Source organism: Cynocephalus volans, chromosome 6 (assembly GCF_027409185.1).
Source record: "Cynocephalus volans isolate mCynVol1 chromosome 6, mCynVol1.pri, whole genome shotgun sequence".
Lineage (NCBI taxonomy): Eukaryota > Metazoa > Chordata > Mammalia > Dermoptera > Cynocephalidae > Cynocephalus > Cynocephalus volans.
Window position 1 is genome coordinate 92,581,414 of NC_084465.1, and position 24,047 is coordinate 92,605,460.

Sequence of the window (24,047 nt, forward strand, 5' to 3'; positions counted from 1 at the left end):
ATCTAAACAAGACTCTAGACCAATTGGACTTGGCAGATATCTACAGAACATTCCATCCAACAACCTCAGAATATTCATTCTTCTCATCAGCACATGGATCATTCTCCAGGATAGCTCACATATTAGGTCACAAATCAAGTCTCAACAAATTTTAAAAAATTGGAATTATCCCATGTATTTTCTCAGACTATAATGGATTAAAACTAGAAATCAATAACAAACAAAACTCTGGAAACTATACAAACACATGGAAATTAAACAGCATTCTACTTAATGACATATGGGTACTAGAAGAAATCAAGCAGGAAATCAAAAAATTTATTGAAACTAATGAAAACAATGATACATCATACCAAAACCTGTGGGATACTGCAAAAGCAGTATTAAGGAGGAAATTTATTGCATTAAATGCTCACCTCAGAAGAATGGAAAGATGGCAAGTGAACAACCTAACACTTCACCTTAAAGATCTAGAAAAACAAGAGCAATCCAAACCTAAAGTTAGCAGACAGAAAGAAATCATTAAGATCAGAGCAGAACTTAATGAAATTGAAACCCAAAAAACAATACAAAAGATCAATGAATCAAAAAGTTGGTTTTTTGAAAAGATAAATAAAATTGACAAACCATTAGCATGGCTAACAAAAAAAAAGAAGAGAGAAGATTCAAATAACAAAAATTAGAAATGAAAAAGGTGATATTACAACTGATTCATCTGAAATACAAGGAATCATTCGAGACTACTATAAACAACTATACACCAACAAGTTTGAAAATCTGGAGGAAATGGATAAATTTCTGGACACACACAAGCTCCCAAAACTGAGCCATGAAGATGTAGAAAATCTGAACAGACCAATAACAATAAAGGAGATTGAAGCTGTTGTCAGAAAGCTCCCAACAAAGAAAAGCCCAGGACCAGATGGATTCACAGCAGAATTTTACCAAACATTCAAAGAGGAATTGACACCGATTCTTTACAAACTATTCCAAAAGATTGAAACAGACGCAAACCTCCCAAACTCATTCTATGAAGCAAACATCATCCAGATACCAAAACCAGGTAAAGATATAACCAAAAAGGAAAACTACAGGCTGATATCCTTGATGAATATAGATGCAAAAATGCTCACTAAAATACTAGCAAACAGAATACAGCAACACATACGTAAAATTATTCACCACGATCAAGTGGGATTCATCCCAGGGATGCAAGGTTGGTTCAACATTCGCAAATCAATAAATGTGATACACCATATTAATAAAATCAAATGCAAGGACCATATGATCATCTCTATAGATGCTGAAAAAGCATTTGATAAAATTCAACACTCATTCATGATAAAGACCCTCTATAAGTTAGGTATAGATGGAAAGTATCTCAACATAATTAAAGCCATATATGATAAACCCACTGCCAATATCATCCTGAATGGGGAAAAGCTGAAAGCTTTTCCTTTAAGAACAGGAACTAGACAAGGATGCCCACTCTCACCACTCCTATTCAACATAGTGTTGGAAGTACTAGTCAGAGCAATCAGAGAAGAGAAGGAAATAAAGGGCATCCAGATTGGAAAAGATGAAGTCAAACTGTCCCTGTTTGCAGATGACATGATCCTATATATCGAACAGCCAAAAGCCTCTACAAAAAAACTCTTGGAGTTGATAAATGATTTCAGCACAGTAGCAGGATACAAAATCAACACACAAAAATTAGTAGCATTTCTTTTCTCCAATAGTGAACATGCAGAACGAGAAATCAAGAAAGCCTGCCCATTTACAATAGCCACCAAAAAAATAAAATACTTAGGAATTGAGTTAACCAAGGAGGTGAAAAATCTCTATAATGAGAACTACAAACCATTGCTGAGAGAAATTAGAGAGGATACAAGAAGATGGAAAGATATCCCATGCTCTTGGATTGGAAGAATCAACATAGTGAAAATATCCATACTACCCAAAGTGATATACAAATTCAATGCAATCCCCATCAAAATTCCAAAGACATTTTTCTCAGAAATGGAAAAAACTCTCCAGACATTTATATGGAACAATAAAAGACCACGCATAGCCAAAGCAATGCTGAGCACAAAAAAATAAAGCTGGAGGCATAACACTACCTGACTTTAAGCTATACTACAAAGCTATAATAACCAAAACAGTATGGTACTGGCATAAAAACAGACACACTGACCAATGGAATAGAATAGAGAATCCAGAAATCAACCCACACACTTACTGCCATCTGATCTTTGACAAAGGCACCAAGCCTATTCACTGGGGAAGGGACTGCCTCTTCAGCAAATGGTGCTGGGATAACTGGATATCCATATGCAGGAGAATGAAACTAGATCCATACCTCTCACCGTATACTAAAATCAACTCAAAATGGATTAAGGATTTAAATATACACCCTGAAACAATAAAACTTCTTAAAGAAAACATAGGAGAAACACTTCAGGAAATAGGTCTGGACACAGACTTCATGAATACAACCCCAAAAGCACGGGCAACCAAAGGAAAAATAAACAAATGGGATTATATCAAACTAAAAAGCTTCTGCACAGCAAAAGAAACAATTAGAGTTAAAAGACAACCAACAGAGTGGGAGAAAATATTTGCAAAATATACATCTGACAAAGGATTAATATCCAGAATATATAAGGAACTCAAACAACTTTACAAGAAGAAAACAAGCAACCCAATTAAAAAATGGGCAAAAAAACTAAGTAGGCATTTCTCTAAGGAAGATATCCAAATGGCCAACAGACATATGAAAAAATGCTCAACATCACTCAGCATCCGGGAAATGCAAATCAAAACCACACTGAGATACCATCTAACCCCAGTTAGGATGGCTAAAATCCAAAAGACCCTGAACGATAAATGCTGGCGAGGTTGCGGAGAAAAAGGAACTCTCATACATTGTTGGTGGGACTGCAAAATGGTGCAGCCTCTATGGAAAATGGTATGGAGTTTCCTCAAACAATTGCAGATAGATCTACCATACGACCCAGCTATCCCACTGTTGGGAATATACCCAGAGGAATGGAAATCATCAAGTCGAAGGTATACCTGTTCCCCAATGTTCATCGCAGCACTCTTTACAATAGCCAAGAGTTGGAACCAGCCCAAATGTCCATCATCAGATGAGTGGATACGGAAAATGTGGTACATCTACACGATGGAATACTACTCAGCTATAAAAAGGAATGAAATACTGCCATTTGCAACAACATGGATGGACCTTGAGAGAATTATATTAAGTGAAAGCAGGCACAGAAAGAAATACCACATGTTCTCACTTATTGGTGGGAGCTAAAAGTAAATAAATCAATTCACACACACATACACAAAAACCGGGGTGGGGGGCGGGGCGAAGAAGACATAACAACTAAAGTTCCTTGAAGTTGATAGGACAAGCAAACAGAAAGGACATTGTTGGGTGGGAGGGGGAGAGGGAGGAGGGAGGGGGGTTTTGGTATGGGCCACAATAATCAACCACATTGTATATCGACAAAATAAAATTAAAGAAAAAAAAAAAAAAACGAAAGGCATGAAGAGAGATCAAAACTCCACCTATGCTTTGCATGTCTGTCTCTGTTCCATATAGACCAATAAGAATTGTCAACGGTATACAAGCCCTGGTGCTAACTGGTATTTTAATTAGGTCTCTGGTGCTTTTTGGCCGTGGCATTCTTTTCTGACCAAAATTTCTAGATATTCAAGGACCTAGAATAGATTTTTCAATGTGATCTCAGCACACTTTGGAATAAAGTTGGGGAAAAAAATAGGTTTTTTTCTTCTAACTAATAAGTAGAATAAAGGAAAAATCAAAGTTTTTTTTTCAAAATTTACAAATTGGAAAACTTCAGAAGTTTACGAGAAATTCAGGTTTCTGATGTCAAATTTAGTTTGAAATAAAATGAATAGAAAGAGTACTGTTGAAGAGTGAAGCCAATTGAAAGACTACCTTAATTCAACAAATATCTTTTGTGCACTTATTATGTATGAGGAATTTGAAAGAAAGTGAGCCGAGAAGCCGGGGACCATTCAAGTTTTCTTAAAGAAAAGAATATGCCGGACTGTGCCCAAATTGGAGGACAGACCAGGCTTCACAATGGATGACAGCAGCAACAATGGGATTGTGAGAGTTTATATTAGCTGTTGGGCACAAAATGTACGGAGGGGAGGGACCATTGGGTTGGAGTAACTGGGTGGAGAACTGCATCCTTGCGGAAGCCGGGAAGTTGTTTCTGTTTAAGTCAAGAGGCTTTTAGTAAAGGGAAGGGGAGAGGGGCTTGGTGCTGGAGTGGAAGACGAGGCTGGTGGCTATTTTGTGCTTATGGTGTGCACAATGGTGCCGGTCACGTCCAAAATCCATCAGTATTGTGTGTTAGGAACTAGGGATATAGCAATGAATAAAATGGAAATGGAGCTTACAGCCTACTAACAGTCACTGATTTCTCTGAGCTAAGATTTATTGATTAAATAAGGTATTACGTGAAAAATGTAGTAAATGTAGTAGCACTTTGTTAAGTTAATCTGAGATTTCTCCTCAGGTTTTGGATACCTTTTTGCAAATTGATTGTAGAGCACTTTTTCCTATTCATTTGCCAAGATGTGAAGGTGGCTTTTAGTGATTACTTTGAATAGTAAATGTGTGTGTTGGTTACAGCCTAACCTTTTTGCATTGTGAAATTTAATTGGCTACTTTGCATAGTCTGGTTGGAATTCAGTTACTTAGGAAATAAGAAGTACCCTCATTCAGGTTCAAAATTTGAGGCTAAAAATCCTTGGGCTTGTTTCTCACACTTGCTCCATTATCTTATCATTATACTTCATAATTATTTATGTTTAATGCAAGTGTCTTTAAAATAAATGTTAAATCTTAAGACGCTGGCCTTAAATTTAAAGCGCGCAAATATATATCCTTTGACCATATAATAATGATTTTGCATGCAATCTTAGTATTCTGTACACTTACTTTTTGTGTAATATATCTAGAATACAGGATTCTTGTATGTTGTAATATTTTGCCAGTTTTTAATTTCTTGATTTAACTGTATTTAATTAAACTTTCCTACTAGATTACTTGTTTGGTGTCTTAAAGAACAAACATATAATCTTCTACTTGGAGATACTGTAAACCAAAGATTCAAGTTTTAAATATTTGGCAGTATTCCTATTCAGAAATTAGTAAACTTCATGCAAAAAGTAAAGTTAGTAAAATTGCAGCCATTCTTAAAGTAGCTAGACCTGAATGTTTAAAAATTTTAAAGTTTATGTTAATTGTCTATAAACAAGCAAGAAACAAAAACAACTTTTTAATAAAAATTATATATAGTTTTTGAAGTTTTAAAATGAGTCAGTGGCCAGATATGGGTCCATGAAGAAGAAAGAAGCTTTGACTGCACTGATATGGAGGGTTACAAAGAGGTGGCAAATTGGTAATGTGCTTCCCTATCATGCGCCAGGGGAATTCTAACACATCTTTTTTTAAAAGCAACCTCCCTGTCCCCCAAATGTCATCTATCACAGGTGATTAGTCTGTGTGAAAATTGGCCTTTTTAATGCCTGAGTGAGGCATCTAGGGTTATTACAAAGTTTAGAGCAAGGTGAGTGAGAGAATCTCTGAAGCCGAATCTTTTCAGTTACCTGGACTCCTCACGATTTCATAGTTGAATTCCTAAATGTTGATTCCATAGAGAGAGAGATATATCAGATAGATTGGACCTTTAAATTGTGTTAATGCTCAAACGAAAAATTTTTTCAGCATATAACTTATACTTTTAGAAGCCTTTTCTGAAGTATGCTAACCTTAAAAGAAACTGAGGCCAAGTATATAAGCATGGAGTTTAATGAGCCATTCTTTGATAACTGCAGCAGGGTGGGGGTGAGAGGGGTGCTTAAGTCAGATCTCCCTGAGAAATGCACTCCAAAGCAGGGCCAGCAGAGGTCAGCATTTTGTAATCACACTAAGGGGAAGAATCAAAGGAGAGAGAGAAGAGGACAGCCCCATAATCACTACCTCAATTTTTCTATTGGCTCTAGTACATGTATACAGGTTTTGAATTGTTACTAGGTTACATCCTCCCTGCAGGAGTCTAAGGTAAAGGTTACAGGAAGCATTCTAGGTTATTACATTATTTTTTCTGGTGCCTACGTGTCTAACTTCTTAAGTTAAAACAGTCTTATTACATTTCCAAGGACATGCAAATGGATGTGACTGCTGGCTTTTCCCATATTTTCCAAGGCACTATAATTTAGTTGACCTGGTCAGTGTAGGCTTTTTATTTATCAAGAAGCTATATCTGAAAATTTGAAATGTGTTTGTTAATTGTGTATCAATTTAACTGTCTATAAACATTCATAGTTAGCAAGGAGAATAGTTGGGCCTGTTTTTCAGGCTGGATATATTTATAGACAGGCCCCCAAATAGGATGAGTTCCAGAAATTTGACTAGAAATTGGTGATCTGGCATTTCAGATTCATTCTCATGGAGATGAAATTTTAAATGTTGGTTTGGTTTTTAGACTAGCCCACAACAACTTCCCTTTTGTTTTTCAATCTGTAATATACCTGAACATCCAAATCCTAGTACCTGAAGAATATTGGCTAGTTAGGTGGAAGCTCTCAGGGCTTAGACAGCTGGCTCAGCAGAGGTTCAGGCAGAAGGCTCAAGGCAATCATAGCATGGAAGGATTGTGAATGATGTGGGTGGTGTTGTCTATTGCAGGTGATATTTTGACAAGATGGAAAAAATTCAGAATGTTTCAGAACAAACCAAAAAAATGAATTAAATTTTATTAGCAAATTATTAGTCTTGATTATATTGGCCTTTACACTGGACTATAGTATGTTTTATATCATATAAAGTTCAGTTTTTACTTTAGGGTTCTGTGATTAAAGATGGTAAGATGTATATTTAAGAAATTTTTGTTTTATTTGTAACTGGTATTGTGTGTGTGTGCGCACACGTGTGCGCCTGTGCACCTGGAGGAGGTGTAACTTGAAATAAAGTTGTCTTCTGAGAGATTATAAACTCATGTAGTGAATCAAAGCAGAACTATTCATAATCATCAGAAAGAAGACTAGCTCTGGACAGAGCAAGATGTGACTATTACCATGTTAAAGGAAACATGTAAAGAAAGATTGAGTGAATTGGAATGCAACTTGTTCTGCAGTGAAAATGAGGAAAAAGGACCCCAACTTCCATACTGTCCATGGGAGAATTTATCTTGCAAGCTCACTCAAATGTTGCAGATATGATTATATCAGGTAGTTAGTGCTTTGATTCTAGTGTGCACACGAAGCTTTGTATTGATCTGGATTCTCATATTTGCAGGAGAGAACATTTTTTCTCCCTGTGTAAATATAATCTGTCCTTCTAGACAGTTGAGATTCTCATTTTAAGCTATAAGCTTGCTTTCTGCATTAAATACTTCATTTTCTTGGTTTTAAGATTTCTCTCCTCACACACATTTTAATCTTCCTGAATTCAGGATGCTTTCTGAAGTTGGTGTTATAATAAATACTGTGCTCTAACCAACCAAGCTAACCAGCCAGCTGGGCATGTCTCTTATAAGTGAAGTTAAGAAAAGAAGAGGCTGACCAGTTAACTCAGTTGGTTGGGGCGTGCTGAAAAAAAAGAAAAAGAACTTGCCAACCACCAAGCAGAATTTTTAGTAAGAACTTTTAATATCATTGCCTGAACATGTGTGAACTTTGCCTTCTGTGCAAGATTTCTGTTATCTGATTTGATGTCTCTGTTTATTTGCATTGGTGGTTCCTGTGGTTGAATTTTAACTTAAATGTGAATCCCTAATTGTGGTTTTAAGTGGCTTCATAATGATTACATTATGAAGCAGCATTGAAATAAAGAGTAATTTTTTATGCTACAAATTGACTGTCACCCATGGAGTGAAATAAAAGACAATGTAGAAAGTGTCAAATCGCTTATACTGTATTATAGAGATCTTAAAGCAGTCAATATCTCAGAAGACCTTGGCAGAAACGAAAGCAAAACTGTTCTAAAACCCACATGGAATTCCTATAGAAAAATACAGTTTCCATTAAAGGTGAACTTGTGATGAAAAATGACAGTTATACAAAGAGTGAGAGTCAGCAAATACAATGAGAATTACTACCTCGAGAACTTTAAAAATTACTATAAATATGCTTTGTTTAAAATCATTAAAATTATAAAAGGAAGAATAGGAAACAAGGGAAAAAAGACAATAAAGAACAGGAAGATTTGAAAAAGATTCAAACTGAACTCTTTAGACATTAGTCATTGAAATTAAAATCTCAGTGAATAACAGATGAGGTACAGCTGCAAGAACAATTAATGAAGTATAAGGTTAGTCTAAGGAAATTATATAGAGTATAATGGAGAGAGAAATGGAAAATATGAGGAAGAGGTACATGGCATGGAGCCCGCAAGAAGAGCATCCACCACCATACATACAGTAATTTCAGGAGAAGAAAGAATTGGGAAGAGGCGATTTTTTTTTTTTTTTTTAAGTGGCATGAACCCATGACCTTGATGTTACAAGGCTACGCACTAACCAACTGAGGCAATATTTGAAGGGAAATGGCAGAGAACCTTCCAGAATTGCTGAAAGCTAAGAATTCTCAGATTGAAGGAGCAGAATCATCTTGACTAACACAAATAAAAGTAAATCCATAAGGAACCACCATAAACCAAATATCTAACAAGAAGAGAAAAATGTTAAAGTAACTTGAAAACTAATATTTTATCCTGTTCCTCTTGTGTTAACATTTCTGATATACTTCTTGTTTTGCGGAGTAATTTGAAATTTAGTGGATGTTTACTTTATAAAGATAATGGAGCAAAAAAATTTTAAAAAGACAATGGATCAGAAATGGTTATGATCCAGTTACCAAAATTGTAAGCCCATTTTATATGGCACTAAATTCAGTTTTACTGCCCTTCTGTAAACACACAGCGGCCCCAGTGTGCACCAGTTTGCATTTAAAATGTTAAAGAAGTATAGGAGTACTTTGTGTAATGGCTTATAACTGGTTGCTGAGTTCAGATCCCATTTCTATCACTTAATACCTGTGTAATCTTGGTCTTTGTTTTCTCTCCTGTTTAAAAAAAGTGGGGGGGGGGACTAGAAATTGTACCCGTCTTCATAGAGTTATTGCGAGAATCAAGTGAGAAATTATGCGTAGTTCTTCACAGGTAGTGAGTGCTAAGTAAACAAGACCTGTTGTTATTACTATGAAATTATTGCCTTTGCTTTGAGAGATAAACATAAAGTAGGTGCCATATTATCTAACATGCTAACAAATGTAAAATGCTTCTTTTGATATTTTATTTAAAAAGCCCAATTGTTTAAATTAGTTAGAAGTCTAAAAGTGTTGCATGACAGTATTAGTTTTATAATACATAAAGGAGTAGAGGGTGGGATGATAATTAGAAAACTACTTGCTATTATAGGATGTGACAATTTAAAGCTGCAGTTTAATGGAAAAATATATTCCTTTTTATACTTTTTATAAGCAGCATGGTGGCCTACATAGCTGAAATCTGAAGTTTAAATTTGGTGACAGGCAGGTTGCTTACTGGAATTCTAGCAAAATTAGTTTTTGGAGAAGCATTGACCCTTTTGTGTTCTATAGAAATAGAAATACTGTAAAAAGCTGACTGTACATGGATAAGTGTGTGTATATTGAGGTACATTCTTTCTTTATAGCTTGTTATAAAAGAAGATACATGCATAGAAAAGAAATCAGAATAAAAATAGTTGAATGAGAAGGAAGTTCTGATAGATCTCAAGGGCATGAAATAGATTTCAGATTCCGTTTCTGATTTCATTAATAATATTTGAGAAGATGATATCTGTTTTCTTTATTTACTGATTTTTAATTTGTCTCGTCATTTCATAGATCTTTATATAAACCTTGCCTATTTTGGGGTTCTCCTTTTCCTTTTATCACTTTTCATAAGGCTGGTTTTTGTATCATTCCAGCATTCTGAGTAAGCTTGCTTGAATTTTAGAAGAAATCAGAAGAAGAAAAAGAAAAACAGAGTGCAAGAGACCAAGTAAAACAAGATGGGTGTTCTCAAAGTAATAAAGTTTCTTATTTTTCCCCCCCGGTCATAGTTCTTATCTTGGTTAAGATGTGGTATTGGTAAATTCTTATTTTAAGGGGATTTGAACACAAATATTAATAAAATGCATTTACAAGTTTCTCTCATGTTTGTGTTTGCTCTTTTAAGAAACAAAGCTAGTACTCGGCACACATCTGTCAGCAGTTTTGCCGTTTCACAAAATTATTTTATATATAAGTATGCAGTGAAAGATAAATTAATCTGTATTTAGACATTTAACTTAGGCCTTGGAAGGATGAAGAAGATTTGGTGAGAAAGGGTGGGCATGTTTAGAAATAAATGGGCAGGTATATTTGAGAGCAAGAGCATCAGATAAAAGAGAATTGAAGGTGAAAAGATAAATTAAGGTGTATAATGAAGTTGTATTATCAGTTTTTTGGAGCTTGAAAGATTAATCTTGTGTTAATATACAGAAATGTTTGTAAGGAAAAGAATTTAATTAAAGACCGTTTTGGAGGTTGGCACCTTACATGTGCAGGGGCTAGGTGATGTATTGGGAGGGAAGAAAGGCAGATGTCAGAGGCATTATAAGAAAGAATGAGCTAGGTTTAGTGGTTGCTGGAAATGACTTGTGGGTTGGCAATGGAGTGACTCAATTGGGGGGTAAAGAGATTATAAAAGAGTACCTAGCTGCTTTAAATGATATGCTGAGCAGGTTAATCTTTGCAAAATGGGAAAATTATGAAATGTGGTTTTTTTAGGATTTTTCCCAAAGGGGTGAGGGGTGTGTGTAAAGATTTTGCAATGGATTATTGAATATTTTTTTGAATTCAAAAAAGATTTTAGAAAGGATTATTAAAGAAGTGGTTTGTGAGTATTTTTTCATTGACCATTTATTACCTATATAAAACCTTTTAAAGGGCTTTTATGCCCTTTAAGTCACCTTTGCCCTGATAATCCATTGCACTGTCCTGGTTTGCCTCAGAGGTGGCCTTGGGATATCTTCCCAGTCACTGAGTGGTTTGGTTTCAGGGAGGGCAATATTAACACAGTGGCTCTACTTTTGCGGGGAATTGTATTTATTTAACTCTTAACATTTTGTGTGTGTTAAGGTAAAGCAATAAAAAGAAAAAATAAAAATATTCTGGATAATCCCATTCCTTTGCCATGTAAATATTTATAATACATTTAAGGTTTGCTTGATTTCTCCCATTTGAGATTTCCAGGCTTCTTGACCTCTCAGCACCTTCTAGATTGTTGTTACTTGTATCTCCTTTTATCTTAATTCCTTCAAACTGTACTCCTAAGGTTTCCCCTCAGTTCTTCTCAATTCCTAGACTTTTCCTTGTAATGGTTTTTGGTATGAGGGACCTTTATATAACTGAAAAATCTTTGACATCTAGCATCCAGATCTTGGTTTCTAAATACTATTCTCCGGTAAAAAGGAACCAGGTTTCTTGGAGAAAAGGCTGATTCTAGGGCTGGGGCAGGAAAAAAAATTCAAGATAAGCCTGGAGCACCTGGTAGTATCTGAAAGAAAGCAAGTACTCAAAAAACAAAAGGGTGTAAGGACCTATCAAAGGGACACACGAGCCAACCTGAAAAGAGCTTCCAGTAGCCAAAGCTGGAACAATTTGAGCAACAAAATTAATATAGCATGGTAATGGATGACAACCCAAAGTATAAAATAAATATATCTGGGTTCATATTGATATAAATCATTGAGCGTATGAATAAATAAATTAATAAAATATATATGCAGAAGAGTAAAAGCTAAGCCCAGATATTTAATTCTAGGAGGGAAACCATACATTATTTTATTTTAATTAAAGCATTCTCATCTGCTGGGATGTAAAGGAATTCTCTTCTAAAATTTTCTAATGTGCCGTATGTGCTCAGATTTTAAGTAGCCCCAGGATACACTAAAACATACTGTGTATATAGTACATTATACACAGTATCTGAGTTGAAACACATAATCTGAATTTACTAATGTTGCAATAGTGGATAAAGGGCATTCCCAAAAGATATCTGTTAGAGAGGAAATGTGAGTTAATTTTATTGGGTTTTAAATTGTGAAATTTTCATAGTGATGACTCCTATTACGAAGTCTTACTTTGTAGTTTCAGATACTGTGTTTTATGTTTATTATATAGAGAGTACACATGAGTGAATACGAAGTATAGTTTATTATTCATTAACAAAAAGCTCAACTGGACTCTTTGTGTTTTATCCTTTATTAAATCACTAATTTACTTTTTCAGTCTTCCTGTTAAGGAACATGGTGTGTCTCTACATTTGTTTGGATTCATAGAGACCCTATATTTTTAATGTTAAATTTGTTAAGTTTATTTCTAGTGTTTTATAGTTTAATTGCTGTTGAGAATGATATTCGTTTTTACCTTTTGAACTTCAAACTGGTTTTGCTGGTGTAAAGAGAAGCTATTGGTTATAGGTGAGTTGTTGGATTTTCTAGATATTTAACTGTTATCTGCAAACGAAAGTAATGTTTTCAAGTGTTTATGCACATGTTGTGTTTCTTTGTCTTACTGAATTACAAACAGTGTAGAGTAATAGTGGTACCATTGGGCATGCCTGTCTTGTTCTTGAGTCTTTAGTGTTTCGCTGTTCAAGTATTCTTCTCTGTCCCGTGTTAGGCTTTTAGCCTTATATTCTGATTTATGTAATATTATTTTGGCTTATGCTTGCCAAAAACTGAAGGGTCTGAGATTTTATCCTACTTTGCAAACTAACAAGTTAGCCTGCCACAGTTTCATGGCTTCTGGCAGAAGACATAAGACTCCTGAGTAAGAATCAAAGAATTTTATTACTCATAGAAATAATAATAGCAAAAGTATCAGCATTTTCTTATGTGAGTTCTTTAAGCCTATGGTGATGTGAAGAGGGCCTGGTGACGTCTGCATACTCAGTGATTGTGTTACAGAAGAGGAATCGTGACCTTAGGGAACCTGAATCTTCTATCTTGGGAAGTAAGCATGTCTGGAGGTGACACTAACTGTTTTCCTAGGCTAATTGCTATACAAACATCCTTGAAAAGAGTCCAAAGTATGCAGAAATACTGAGAGACTCCAGTTATCTCCCAGTGGTGATTTTTTTAAATTTGCGTTTGCCTGCTGTCTTTGCTCTTACTTTCTTTTCATTTAATTAATTTTATTTTTGATTAGGTATTTTTGCATGGTTCTAAAGCAAAGAGATATAAAGGATATCCAGGGAAAAATTTCCCTCTCATCTCAGTTTCTTGGTCACTCTTCTCAAAGGTAACCATTATCACCAGTTTCTTATGCTTGTTCAAGAGATATTTAATGCATATGCAAACACATATATACATATATTCTCCCCCCACACACTTTACACAGTGAACCTTGAGTTTTTCATATTATATGTTGGCAATTATTCCAAATGAGCCTCATCATTCCTCTTTACAATAACCTTTTATTTTATAGGTGCGTAAACCATTATTTATTAATCAGTCTCCTGTAGATGGATGTTTAAACTGTAGAGGATTCATAAAGCAAATGTACTTCACAGGGCCTGGTTTTCCAAAGGTTTGCAGTTTCAAATATTGACCTTGCAAAGGACAGGAAATTTTCCCCAGACTATTGAGTCTCTGTTCCAAGGTTGCTGGCTCAAAGACAGACAAGATACTGATTAATATGTAAAGTTACTGAGAAGCTGCTGGAGGGAGAAGGAATGTTTGCTAAATCAAGCCTTTGTTAGTGGATCACTTAATTGACTGATAGAATGTCATCTGACTTGTTTTTACTGAATGTTACCAGCTTCTATTGTAAAACTTGTTAAACTGTACTTAGCAAAACCCCACCTATATCTCTTCCTGTAACTTGCTGCTCTGGTGAATAAATGCAGGAAGAGAACCCCAATTCGTGGTTAACTTCACAAATGGAAGGATGCCTCATGCTTGAGGGTCCTGGGTCCTGGGATATTAAACCCTTTCTGGGGTTTCTCACTGCTCAAAAGAGATGGGCTTTGAGTAATCTTTGGTGGCTCCATCACCCAGGGGAAAAGGGGTAATAAATCAGTGGAAGGCAAAGCAACGTAAACTGTTCCTGGTATTTCATATGTGTATGAGTATGTCTATGGAATGTACTCCTTGAATCCTTGCTTGGTCAGGGATGTACATTTATATTTCTGATAATTATTTGACAGATTTCTGTCCAAAGATGCTGTGCCCATTTTGATTCTCACCTGCAGCATATGAGTGTGTTGGTTCATATCCTCACTAACGAAATGTATTATCATACTTTTCAATCTTTGCGAATCTCATAAAAAAGATATTTTTATGTAATTTTGATCATTTTTTATTTTTATTAGAATGAAAAATTTTCATGTGTTTTCATTATTTGAAATGCAATATTATCATACATCATATTTCAGTAGGTATTTGGGTCTTTTTCTGAACTTCTTCTCTTTCACTGACCTAGTCATTTAGTCTTGGTCCAGTGTTACACTCTTCTGGTCAATGTGGCTTTATACAGTGTCCCAATATTTGGTATTATTAGGATTCTTGAGGTAGGGCCTTAAGGTTTCTTTAATAAACTATTACACATGTTTTACTTAAAACATTACATGTTTTTTATTCTTTTTATGGTTCTTCTAACAGACTGTTTGTGTGTATGCTGATCATGATTTCTATTATTAATAGTGGGCCTAACTTTGTCTTTTTCTGGTAATAGCTTTTCATTGTCTTTGGTTTTATATTATCTACAAATAGTAATCATTTTAGCTCATATTTCCAATTGTTATACCTTTAATTTCCTTCACTTATTTGATTTGGCTTGGATTTCCATAACAGTGTTAAATTAAGGTAGTAGTTGACATTTTTGGCTTGTTTTTTTACTTCATTGAGAATGCTTCTAGTATTTCACCATGGTATAGAGCGAGAATGTATTTGCTAGAATTTCATTTAGGTTTTCTGAAAACTGATGTTGGAGTAGTTTTGGGGTCTTAGAATCAAAGTTATCCTTGCTCAGAAAAAAACATTTAGGAGACTTCTTTTTTGTGTTCTGGAGCTACATAAATAACATTTGAATCAGATACCTTTAAAGGTTAAGTATAATTTCCTGTGGAAATGTTTGGGCCTCATGCTTTTGTGAACAATCACTGTTAGACTATTTTTTTTTTCTATGAAGGATTTCTGTCTTTAATCTATTTTGCTTATTGGTATTTCCCAGAAAATTATCTACTTCATTACTGCATGCTGTTGAGCAAAGTAGTCTCTTATGGATTCTATATTTTGCACAATAATGTGATTATTTCTCCAGTTTGTTCTAAAATTATGTATTTGTTTTTGCATCCCCTTACACTTTTTCTTATTAGCTAACAATTGTTCTGTGTTGATAGTTTTTTTTTTTTCAAAGAATCAGCTCTTAGATTCCTTTGGGTCTATTTTTCTGTTTTCTAATTCATTAATTTAGTCTTTTTATATTATTTCTTCTTTCCTTAGGTATGCTTTTTTGAATTTATTGTTTCAGGAGTATTATTTTCTTTCTTCCCTTTCTTTTTTTTTTCAGCATAAGTATGTAAGGCTATGGAATTTCTCTGAAGATGTTTTAGCTCTGTTCTGTAGGTTCTGATAAATAGTGTTTTTATTGTTACTTTTTTTTTTAAGAAAATTTGTATTTTGGGATATCTTTAAACTCAAGTTATTGGAGAGTTTTTAAATATCCAATTGTTAGGGGCTTTCACCCCTGGTTTTGCTATTTGTTTTCTAATTTTGCTGCATTGTTATCAGAAGATATAGTCTGTACTGTTTGTGTATTTTTAACATTTATTACGATTTTTTTGGTGGTTTAAGATATATACACATGTTTTTCTTTTATTCTGTCAAAACTAAAGGTTTTCTCTGAGCTCTTCTCCTGATATATTATACTTGTTCACTTCCCTCACCCCTGCTCCCTACTTCCTTTGTCTCTAAGTTGTGGATATTACGAGACAGTTTAGACTTTACATTCTACATTAAGTTTTTACTGGCAGAGTATGATACTTGTTTCACAAACCCATAGAGTTACATTATAGTTTTAGTCACAGTATTATCTACTTAGATTTAAATTTCACTTATACTTGTTTCCTTGTTCACTGCTGTTTTTTATACTTTTTATTTTTCTGTACATTAAGATCTTCATTCTTAGTTTAATTTTCTTTTGTTACAACCACTTCCATGTGTGATTTCCTTAGGAAGCCTTAATGGGTGGTATACTTTCTGAGCTATTGAATGTCAAAATATTCTTTGTTTTTACATATGAATATTATCTTGGCTAAGTATAGGACTTTATAATTTCAGGGGTATTTTTCTTTGAATCTGTAAAATTGTACTGCTTTCTGACTCCTAGTATTGTAGATTGTAGAGGATTCTTAAAGCAAATGTACTTCACAGGGCCTGGTTTTCCAAAGCCTTGCAGTTTCAGATATTGACCTTGCAAAGGACAGGAAATTTTCCTCAGGCTATAAAGTCTCTGGTGTAAGATAAAGATTTGTGGCACAGCGAGGTTGCTGGCTCAAGGATAGACAGGTTACTGATAGATATGTAAAGATACCGAGAAATTGCTGTAAGAAGGAATGTTTGCTAAGACCAGGCTTTTGTTGGTGGATCACTTAATTGTCTAATGGAATGTCATCTGACTTTTCACTGAAAGTTACCAGCCTATATTGTTAAACTATAACCCCACCTATGTTCTCTTCCTGTAATGTCCTGGTCTGGAAAATAAATGCAGGAAGAGAACCCCAATTTGGGGTTAATTTCCCAAAGAAGGGATGCCTCTCACTATAGGATTCCTGGGGAAGTCAACCACTTCAGGTCTTCTCACTGCTCAGAAGAGATGGGCTTTGAGTAATTCTTTGCAGCTCTGTCACCCTTGGGAAGTGGGGTGACAAATCCGTGGGGGGCAAAGCAACAGTAGATGAGAAGTCTGGCTTAGTCTCATTTTTAAAATTTAAATTAGTTGGTCTTTCCCTTTGCAAGTGTATAACATGATTTCTGTTTTTGAAATTCAGAAATTCTTTTTTTTTCCTTCAGGATGCATCTATTTAAGTGTTTTTTCACCCTGCTCCCATCTCTAATTAATCCTCTTTGGGACTTCATGAGCCCTTTCAGCCTAAAATTCAAGTGTTATTGAGCTCAGGGATTATTTTCTTCTAGTATTTCTTTCATTATTATTTCTTCTTTCCTTTTTTTCTTCCTGTGACTAATATAATTTCAATATTAGAGCTTCTGGATTTGTCCTCTGTCTTATGTTTTTATTCATGATTTTTGGTTTTTTAGAGTTATTTACATGATATTTATTCTAGACCACTGATTTAATTTTCTGCTATGACCCTTTTTTTTCCTTTCCTCTGAAAATATTAAATTGAAAAACTGTGTTTTTTAGTGCTAAGAATTTTTGTTGTTAAAGTCATTGGCATCATCCTTGTTTACTTCTTTCTTCACATTTTCCTTTATTTATTTGCCCCTATGGTAGGTGTCTTTCAACATGATCTCCCCCACACACCCTTATCAACATTACTTTGTATACTTACTTAGATAGCTAATGATCTTTCTCAAATACACATAATGTTGGGAGATGTAGACTCTCTCCACACCATTCTAGGTCATATTATCTTTTTTTGTCAAATAGGAAAAGATAGAATGCAAGTGGTCATTAGTATCTTGGCACATTAAAACTTTTTGTTTAATGCTGTTCTTGGGTGCAGGTGGAGGTCTTATCCTCAGCCCAACTCTGTGGCTTCTTTTCATTGCTTTCAGTGTCATTGAGAGCAGTCTTCTTACCCTGTTCCAATAGATTCACTCAGGTATTGCTGAATGCCTGGGCAATTTTAGGATTAGTAGACTTTGACCAAGCTCACTGAGGAGAGAAACAAACCTCTTTCCAAAGCAATGCGTTTTTCATCCTCTCCTTACAACAATTAAAAAGAAAAAAAAACATTTCATATTTGCTCTTTTTTGATTTTCTCATGGGTATGTTACCTGAGATTTCAGATGAATCTAGATTTAGAATCTCCAGGATCCAGCAATTAGTAACAATTATTTTAATAGATTAGTAGCAGGATAAAAGAACTCTATTGTTACTGTTACATGACTATTAATGTCAGAGCTACTGGTTCTTAGCTTCTTGCTTTTTTCAGATACGTTTGAATTTCACGCTTTATTATCTCAAGAGTAGATATTTTTTAATATGCTTTTTTATTTTAGGAGTGGACATTTTTAATATCTTTCCTGTGCATACATACTTTCAATACTTTACCCGTACATACTAATAAACATATAAGCATTTATTGACAAACTTGGCACATATTCAGTGCTTTTTGGTTGATTGGGTGACACGAACCTCTTGAATAAAGAAGTCAGTACACTTAAACACACACAAAATTAATGGAGTCACCAAGACTGCAGATAGTTAAAGTGCCCAAGTCACTGTCAACAACTCCATGGTTTTGGGGTATTTTTTCTAACCATTGGCTGTTCACTTGTTGCTTGGTGTTTTCTCCTGATGACTGTTACTTCATTAGTTGTTCAAAAAATGTTTGTTGAACACTTACTCTATGCAAAACACTGCTACGTGCTGGGGTAAGCAAAACCTACAAAGTCGCCTGCTCTCATGAAATTTACCCTGTTTATTCAATACAGAGGTTGCAAAGTATTGGCTACATCTGACTCACAGGTATGTTTTGTCTTATACAGTGTCAAAAAATGTTTTTTGAGTGATTATTTTGAAAATGAGAAATTTCACCTAAAAACCTAAGTTTCCAACTGCTTTAAATGTATAATATCTGGGCCTTCATTCTCACATGGTATTCTGCTCTAGTAGCAGCTGCCCCTTTAGGTAGGATTACATGTACCAGTTTGCCTCCATTCATGGCCAAATTTAACTGGCACTTGTCACAGTTGTGCTGTCCTTTTTTCTTATAAGATAGTTAAGAGCTACATCTTCTAGTTTTCTAGCTGTCCCCCTTAGACATTTGAGTTTGTGGCCTTTGCATAATATTTATCAGTCAGCCTGCTGACTATCTCAGCCTCTAGAAGAAGCAGAAGAGAAAGAGCCTTATACTTTAGCTCCAACAAAAGCAGTAGACGTACACATCATAATACTCCCTCTCAAATTCATTTTAATAAAATGATATATAGAATCCTAGCATAAGTCTGATGGTAATTCTGACGTAACATGACACTAATACATGATGTAACATGTATTGTTGGATGCTGTAAATACTATTTGAGTCAGCATTTTTCAGTTTTACTTCAGTACTGCTATAGTAGAATTTTGTTTATATTCAGCTAGTATTTAGTTAGTGCCTTTTGAGTGTGTTCACATTTATGAGCTCTTTTGTTTTTAATCTTCAGTATTAAAGACCTTGTGAGATGGGTATTATGACTCATAATTTATTTGAAGAAAATGAGGCTTAAAGAGGTTTGTGACTTGTCCAGAGTTCAAGCCTGTTCTTTTTCCATGAGACTGCCTTTATTTGCATTATCTTATTAGATCTTCACAACAATCCTAAGAGACAGGTTGAGCAGGTGTCATAATTACCACTATAGATTGCAGAAAACAAACTCAGAGGAGTCCTTTCTTGCCAGTAATCACATAGCTAGTATTCACAACATACCTGCTCTGTGCCAGGTGTAGTGCTAGATGTTTGACAGGTATTATTTGTTATTACTACCCGATGAGGTGTAGGTATTGTTATCCCCATTATATTACTCTAAATAAGTTGGAAGAGTTGGAATTTGAACCTAGAACTGTTGTGGGGTTTTGTTTATTTGTTTTTTTGGCTACATAATATTACCCAGATTGTTTGATTCCTTTTTTGTTGCCATGAAGAGGCTATATACAATGTATTACAGTAATCTAATTTTAAAAGTATACAATAATAAATTAACCTTCAAGATGAGGGATATTAGCTTTTTTATTTTTTCGTGACTGGTGTTTTTTCTCTCTATAGTGATTAAAGACAAACCTGAGATTTTAGTTCAAAGTATAGTTTATTCAATTTTTGTATGTATTCAGCAATTTAAAAAATTTTTTTTCTTTTTCACATGAACAACTCATTTAGGAAAATACTGTTTAGAGTTCAGCAAATCAGTGTAATTGTTTTTGAGTTTTGGTTTATTGTTGATTTGTACCAGGGAGGGGGAATAGGAGAATTATCATAGTTTGATTTGATGTTTGGGAAATAATTTGGTAATCTAATAATTCCTTAGGTGACTTACGTGACTACTTGCATCTTGTTAGGTACCTAATTTTATGAAATACTTAATCCTCAGTTAGCTTTTTGTGGCAGGTTAGGAACAAAAAGGCCAAAGAAAGCTGAGACTGCAAGTATGGAGTTAGTGTTCCTTTTGTGTATTTTATCTTTTAGAGTTAATTGTTTGGGTTCCATTTTATTTACATTTTCTTAGAGATGTCACCAAATGTCAATTCCCAGAATATTCCCAAGAATACAAAGTTTTTTAAAAAAGGTACCAAAATAGTCACATGTCTTATCTGTTTATCCTCTTGAAGAATTAGTTTTAATTTTACAGTAGATTACTAACAGTGCAGATGAAGAGTATCTATGTGTTTAGTAATCAAGTCTTAGTTATATTTAAGCTAAAGAAGCATTGCTTGTCAGTGGCATCTAGGCAGAGAAGCTAGTAATTCTTAGTCAAATCAGAGTAATGATGTTCTAAAAAGGCTAAAAGCTGACACTGACCAGGAACTTTCAGTTTTAGACAGATTAATGAAAGTTATTCCCATATTTTTATTGATGTACTTATCTTACAGTGAAAATGGCAGCTTCCCTTTATTAAATATCATTTATAAACCTCCTTATGATATCTGAGCACAGTAATAGCTCATGGATCTATAATTTATAGTATTAATGTTCACTTTTCTTCTTTTAAACCCATTAGAGATAACTTAATATCTGAAAGAATTTATGAATAAACCTTGTGAGCCCCAACTTTTCATTCTTTGAGTAATTGTTTCTTACTAATGTTGTGAATTTTTTTAATTCTTGATTTTTCTAGGGATTATTTCACATTTCAGCTGCTTTTGTTTTCTACTGCTATCATTGAGGGTTCAAGAACAAAAAATAAATCTTCAGGTAAAATGCCTGATCCATAATAGTGCTTGGCATTGTATTTTGCTGAAAAAGATCATATACCTGTTTGGATGCCTGATCTGAAATTAAAGTTGTGATGATTATGAAATTTTCGCATGGAATTTCCTTGGCTGCTTCTAACAGATTCAGTTATTTGTTGGTTTGAGTTTGTTTGTTTGTTTTCAAGGTTTTGGCTGTCTGCTTTTTTTTTTTTTTTTTTAATGTTGTCTTGATCTCCAATAACTATATGGATATGTGCTTGGACCTGCTAAATATTTTAATTTTGCATATTTGGCTGCTTGAATTTTAAGTAATTTCTTTGAACAATGCCAAAAGAGCTTGAGAGACTATAAATGAAATATCAAGTGACAGAAGTTTGTAATTTAGAAATCTATGTTGTTACCTACTATATATCTTAAGGTTTCATATTTTACAAAAATTAAATAATTTAAAATTCAGTTTCTTGCACTGGCCATTTTCTCAAGGGCTATTTTTAGGCCATACATAACTAGTGGCTACCATTGTAGATAGCACAGATAAAAAGACTGTTTATTTTGTCACAGAAAGTTCTGTTGGACAGGGCTATTTTAAACTGTGTAAGCTCATTTCTGACACCAATTTTTATAGCAGTTTAATAATTCTACAAGATAAAGCATGTGACCAGTCTTGAAAATACTTCCTCTAAATATGTAGCCATCCCCAGCTTGAGTATTTCAAACTTAAAGTTGTCTAAAACAGTTTATTTGCTTCTGTATTTTTGCTACTTTAAAGTGAAATTGTTTTCTTGTAGCAAAATTCATGAAATAGGAGAAAGGCCAAGGGCTTAGCCAGCCTATATTTGAATCCTCACCCCAGGACTTACTAGTCTGGTAACTGTGGTGAGTTACTTAACTTCTTTGAGCCTCACTTTCCTTACATTTAAAATGGAGATAACAGGAGTTACCTCATAGAATTAGTCTGATTAAATATGTCTAAAAGCATGCAACAAAGTGGGCATTTGTAATGCTTTTAAAATATTGAATGAAGCTGAAACATTATAAATTAGTTAGGCAATGTCATTTGCATGGGGCTGTTCCCAGCCTGGCAATTATAATAGGTGTCTACAAATGGCTAGGTCAGGAGTATCCTGTAAAGTTTCTGGTCATAATGGGGTTATTTGATGACATTGTGTAAGTTTGAACGACTAGAATACCAGGATGGGGAAAAAGAGAAATAGGTGGCCAACTTTGTTATTGGAGAGGTCCATAAAAGTCTAATAATAAAAAGTAATATTCTTCACATAATTTTTTGGTTTCGGGAGGCTGGCTAATAAGGGGATATGAACCCTTGACTTTGGTGTTATAACACCATGCTCTTAACCAGCTGAGCTAACTGGCCAGTGCCATCTTCACGTAATTTAAAAAATATTCATTTCTATAATATTTTGAGTACCTTTAATATACTAATATTAAAGAAGAGTAAAGGAGACTCAAGAGGTTGACTAACATTTTTCGAGGTTGTACTGTAGCAAATTAATAGTAGGAATGGAAATTCATACTGAATTTTTAACTTGATATCTTATGCTCTTTCTACTTCAACATGCTGTTCTTTTGATAGTAATCATGTTTCTGAGACAGGTGTACATTCAGAATCTCTGGGAATGGGACCCAGGTACATATAATTTGTTTCTGTATTGAGATAGAATGCACCACCAAGTGATTCTGGAACCCACCTCTAGTTAAAAATCATTGTTCTTTTTCAGTCTTTTAACTTTTCTTTTCCTGTATCAGTATATCTAAATTAATGCATAGACTATATGAATAACACACAGAGTTAGACTTACAATAAATGCGCTGATTTAATTTTTACTGTTCCAGATGTTTAGGTAGGAGATCAACACTTTTGAAAAAGCAACACAACTTTAGTTTCCCATTTGCAATCTCATATTTCTCCACTGATCGGTACTTGTGGAGAGGGAATCCAGACTAGTCAACTGTAGTCAGTAAATCTGTTAGCAGTTCTCTTCTCTGCTTTGCTTTTCTAATACCAGTTTTGGCTAGTTAGCAGTCTGCCCCAAGACATTCCACTCCTTAAGTGTTGACTCCTCATTGCCTGTGGGTAGTATCTTCATGAATGTTTTCAGTTGATTGGCTATAGATTTTTATTAATTTTTTCCCAGCTGTCTTGAAGATACTTCAGTGTCCTAGATTTAGTGGTATTTCCAGGCCCTATTTAACTATAAATGTATCACATTACTAACACCTCCCTCACAATTGTGAAACCTAGTTATCCCTGGGAAGGCAAAAGTTCCTTTGAATGAAAGGACAGTGTCATATTAGGGATGGGAAAAGGGAATACTCTGGAAAACTTCCAGGTAGGAAATAATTAATCACATTGCAGAGTAAATTTTCAAAACAGAAAATGTTTTTAAACATATAAAGATTCTATTGGAAAGAGGACTTCCAATTTAAAAATTAGGCATTTGCTATTTAAGGCTATAATTATGAGGTTTTGCAGTAAGAGTAAACTGTCTTCTAACTCAGAGCTGCTTATCAAAATGAAGTTGAGCAGTTGCTATAATATGTTAATATTAGCTTTTAATTTTCTGAGCAGAGATAATTTCACTAGAAGTTATTTACAGTGGATATTGGGCTACTTCTGCATTGAAGTCAATATGTTTGAAATGTTTTTTTATACAGGTACCTTTCTTGATATAGAAAATACAATTCTGATTATTTTTCATTTCTAGGGCTTAAGGGAGCTTGTGATTACCATGGCTGACTTTAGTATAATATTCCAAATCAAAGTAAAAATATTTTTTTGACTTAGTATGTATAAAGCGTCTGACAGATAGTCCTTGCCCCTGTCAATT

The 24,047-nt window shown here is 34.4% G+C and overlaps 1 protein-coding gene across 2 annotated transcripts in view; it reads left to right on the forward strand.

Annotated features, from left to right (window-relative positions):
- Nucleotides 1-24,047, forward strand: part of ZNRF2 (zinc and ring finger 2) — an 88,320-nt gene that overhangs the window by 50,722 nt on the left and 13,551 nt on the right. Inside the window, exon 3 of one of the 2 annotated variants that reach the window (XM_063099889.1) lies at nt 21,123-21,199. The exons of the other annotated variant lie outside the window; for it this stretch is intronic. Within the exon in view, the coding sequence (XP_062955959.1) occupies nt 21,123-21,199 (77 nt within the window). The remainder of the gene's footprint in view (nt 1-21,122; nt 21,200-24,047) is intronic. 2 annotated transcript variants of the gene reach the window in all.